The following is a 4553-nucleotide window of genomic DNA, read 5'->3' as shown; positions in this document are numbered from 1 at the left end:
TTAGCTGATAATTGTTTGAGCTGTTTTGCAAAAAAATGAAGTTTGGAACGCACCATGAATCCAATGTCTTAATTTTATATCACTGCAGGAAAGCGGACTTGAATGAAGCGTTATGCAGCGGTGTAGGCCTATGGCCTTCAGCCAGGCATAGCCTTCAGCATACACCCGACCCGTTTTCTTGATGATCTTTTAAACTACTGTGCTTAGGTCTCAAGTAGTTCAGTTCAGTTGTTTTTTTATTTCTGACCATCATATCAAAACAATACACGTCAACATAGCAAAGGTCAAGAAAAAGGTAGAAGCGACAAAACGCGAACGTTAAAACGTGCTTGTGATCGAAGTAAGTTATTGAGTTGAAAAAAATTTGGCACGGTCGCAACACCTTCAGAAAAATTTAAGATATAAAGGGAAAATAAAAAATGTTACAAAACAAATAAACATATACAGGCTATAACTTTATTAGCCTACATAACTTTAGCTGATATATTGAAGATTTGTATGGACAGTTGCTATGAAGATCGGCCATGGTGCGTTATCAAGAGTGCTGATGGTCGTAAGGGGAACACGTCTTGATGCGTTTAGCTCATAGCAAAGCAGGCAAAGAAAACCCCACAAAGAAATCCTACCACGGGCAAAGCCATTTCAAGCGCAACGCACCAGGCCTTGCACGACTCACAAAATAGTAAGTTTATATCATACTATCTACAGTAGGAAACAACAAGGATTTAAACTATGAGGACCAAAGAAAAAAGGCCAAACAAATGCCAATCGAAAAACTAAAAAAGACCAAGCGTCCAAATAAAAACAGTCCGGCCAAACATTTTTTAAAAACTCCGAATTTCTGAGATTTAGCCTTAAAAAGACCAATCTGGCAATCCTGTCTCGAAATCGTGATTTTTGGTTTGCATGCAATTTCAAATCTGCATGCCTTGGTTCCATTTGCGCCACGCTGTTGTAAATAAAAGAGCGGCGAATAGGCAAATTATATTATCAACGCATGCTGAGCTCGTCTCAGCTTGCAGAGCTGCCAGAGTCAGTAAAGTTTCCAAATTTTGAAAACGAACAGTTGTTTCGAATATTGAAATTAAGAGAGCGAGGTGGTTCTGCTATTAACATTTTCAATTTCTACGCATAAATTCGTTGCTTCTGAAAGATTTCTGATTTCATCAGAATTGTAAGGCATGCAGTGCATGCATGGAGAATACGCCACTGCATCTATTCCATACCGATACTTTCATCTCCATGATGTGTGGATGAAGGCTAATTTCACAATTTTTCTTAACTCTCATTTGACACAAACACGGCGAAAAAATTTCAAAAAAAAACATGAACGTTAATCTGTATTTACACAAATCAGATAAATGTACGTATATATATATTAGCTATAATGAAAACTTGAATTAAATCTCCAACTCAAAACTAAGTAAAGTAAACTGTAAAGCATCACGCTTGAAAATTAAATAAACAACAATAAAGGATTGAGATCGTGCAACTGCCAGATTTCTGAACAAACTATGAACATAATATGCACCGCTTGAAACACAAGGTGAGATAAAGAAATACAAGGCAAAAGGCATTTTAGACTTAAAATGGATACTAAAATTTATTTTACTACCATTTTGACAAAGATAATTTGAGCCGGGGGTGAAGATGCTAACAACAGAGAGAAATGGAAGTCACTGCAGACAAGTGAGACAAATGGTCGACCATGATATAGATAGAACCGGGCATATTTGTAGGCTCCTATAGAAAAACAGTTTTGTGCAAAACATAATTGCGATTCTTTCTTCAGCCACTTTGGTTCTTGACGTAGGTAATATTAATTTGTACAGTTTCGATAGTTTTTTCATTTGATAATCCATCAAAGGTTCCTTGAAACACAGGCAAGAAAATCTATTAGAGTGTTCATAACATAGCGAAAACTCTTGTACGGTAACAGACAATATTGAAAATATACTGCAAATCTTATCAACAGAGATAAAAACAACCTCTGAGAGTTTAACGCTGCTTCATGCCACGTCATAGAAAAATGTTTGCTTTGAAAAGATTTTGAAAGGCAGTTATGAATAAATCCTTCATTCAATTGATAGTTGAGAAAACAGCATTTTTCAATACTTTACGAGTTTCATCTATGAGGAGCAGCAGTTGATAAGATCCAAATAAGGTCAGCAGTTTGAAAAAAATAGGAAGCAAATGTGTGAACAACACACTTGATTTCTATCATAAAATGATGATTCTGTTATAAAATGTTTCTTCGATTTGTTTTTGGGGCAAAAGCTTTAATTTTTATTTCAGAAACTCCAATTTTTCTTGAAGTGGATTCAGATGATGAATGAAAATCCATCCCGGGTTTAACATTTTCTTTGTTTTCGTCATTTTCATTAAAAGTAAAGCTATTTTCTTCTTTTTTATGAGAAATAACTTTGCTGGTGGACTGTTGTTTCAATTTCACTGTAGAAGCTTTTTGGCCAGGTTTTTCTTCAAGTGACATGTTATTTTTTTTCTTTTTTCCAGAGTTACTCTTTGCTTTCAATTTCCTTTCTTGACAAGACCCAGACTTGAATATCTTCTCTTTGGAGAGAATTTGATGTTGGGTCTGTAATATGTTACGAAATTGAATTAATAACTTACTACACAAAGACACAAATAAAAATAGCGTTTCAGTAATTTTCTATTATGAATTATGCTCATAACAGTTTTTTGAAGGTCTTCTGTTATTAAATATGCTGTGTGAGCAAGCATGTGGAACAGCAAATGTTGTGCAGCAGACAAAAACAGCATTTAGTACAAGGTTGATAACATTCATAAAACACTTTTGTATAATTACAGTATCATCAAAATGTTTACCGGTATCAAGTTATGTTTTGATGAAGAAGCAGTCTTTAAAATACATGAATTCATGCTTTTCATCGTAGATCTCTCATTTGGGTGATTCAATTGTTGGTCTGCGCTTCCCAGTGGTATTGTAGTCATTTTGTGGTCAATTAAATTGACGAGTTGAAAATAAATCCACAACAGTAGTGTTTAAAAATATGTTCTTATATTATCTCTAAGCAGAGAAAAAAGGGTGGTGGGTGATGACAATGGCACCTAAATTGCGCGAAAAAAACAAACAAACTAAATTGATGCTAGTGCTTCTAGTCCAGGTTTCCTATTTAAACTAACCCATTCTCACCAGAATCCTAAATTTTTAGAACAACTTCCAAAATATTTTAAACACTTTCTTTCAATTGTATGGTGATCATAATCTGACATATCACAACCTACTCTGGTGCTGTCAAATAACATTTTGGATGTTGTTTGCTTAGTGTAAAGTCAACCACATCTTTCCACATAAGCAATGAACTGCTCAAATTTGTTGGTAACAATGCCATTCCTATCTGAATTGCTGGTGCCTTTCAAAAAATAGTTTACCACTTACAATAACTCCATTAACATTAACTTACAATAACTCCAATAACTCCATAACTTATTTATTGTGAATATTATTTTCATCATTTAACTTGAGATGGCTATTGACTCGATGACCATCTGGATTTTTCAATGTTTCTTCGTTAGCCAGAGGTGGGCACCCGCTACTTTTAAAGTAGCGCGCTATCCCCTTCCGCTACTTAGACCAAAATAGCGCACGCTACTTCTTCCGCTACTTTTGTCTAAAATGACACTAGGAAAAACTCTTCAAGTCCCTAGTGATGCAAAAATGACCTTGAAAACAAATGTTATCATTTGTTTACACTGTCATTTTAACGTCGTTATAAAAAATACATTCTAAGGGAAATTTATTGTTACGCATTTTTCAAAAACACGAGCATTTCAAAATGAGAGTCACAAACTCCTGCCTGCTTTGGCTTAAGCTCATCTTTTCCAACAGAGAAAAGTCCCTCCACCGCAGCACCGGAAAGAATGGGGGTGTTGTATTTAATGAACAGACGTTTTAACTCGGTATTCGAAAAGCTCAAGGACTTGCTCCTGTCCGAAAAAAAGGTGTCCACTATTGCTGTTTCCTTCTGCACTGACGTTTCACGGGATGGCGCCAACACATCAAAAAGTTCATCTTCGGAGTTGTGACTGGTGTTGGTGTCACTCTTCTCGATATCAACCTGGCTTGATGTCTCCTGCAAGTCGAATTACATCTGTCTTGACTTTTTCTCGCAGTGCGTCAGCATCATCCGAGAAAGTGTTGCCAAAAACAAGAGTATTTTTTTTACTTTAAATTGAAAAGTGGCGGGTAGCGGGAGTGCAACTGAAAAAAAGTAGCGTCTCTTCCGCTACCACTACTTTAAAAAAAAATAGCGCCGCTACTCCAATTACAAAGTAGCACCGCTACAAAAGTAGCGCCGCTACAAAAGTAGCGCGCTACTGCCCACCTCTGGTTATAGCACACACACTTATAGCACATAATAGCTTATACATAGCATATTTTTTTTATACTTTTCATGGTTGTGTTATTTATGACAAATCACTGAAGCGATTGAACTCTCAGGATTAAGCTCTCATAAAAGCGTTCTCTGTCCAAGTGTCCAAGGATAAAGATTCCCACAATGAAAAGCTTA

General features: G+C 36.0%; 1 protein-coding gene across 1 annotated transcript; it reads right to left on the bottom strand.

The window, feature by feature from the left end:
* Positions 1-1328: 1328 nt before the first annotated feature.
* LOC145772637 (uncharacterized) lies at positions 1329-3052 on the bottom strand. Its single transcript, XM_082584503.1, has 2 exons — positions 2848-3052; positions 1329-2596 (listed from the first exon to the last, which is right to left on the bottom strand). Exons 1-2 carry the CDS (start codon positions 2971-2973, stop codon positions 2240-2242), a joined length of 483 nt encoding a protein of 160 aa, XP_082440629.1. The 5' UTR covers positions 2974-3052; the 3' UTR covers positions 1329-2239.
* Positions 3053-4553: the final 1501 nt, after the last annotated feature.

Source organism: Aplidium turbinatum, chromosome 6, assembly GCF_918807975.1.
Source record: "Aplidium turbinatum chromosome 6, kaAplTurb1.1, whole genome shotgun sequence".
In the NCBI taxonomy this organism is placed as follows: domain Eukaryota; kingdom Metazoa; phylum Chordata; class Ascidiacea; order Aplousobranchia; family Polyclinidae; genus Aplidium; species Aplidium turbinatum.
This window is presented reverse-complemented; position numbering and strand designations above follow the sequence as displayed.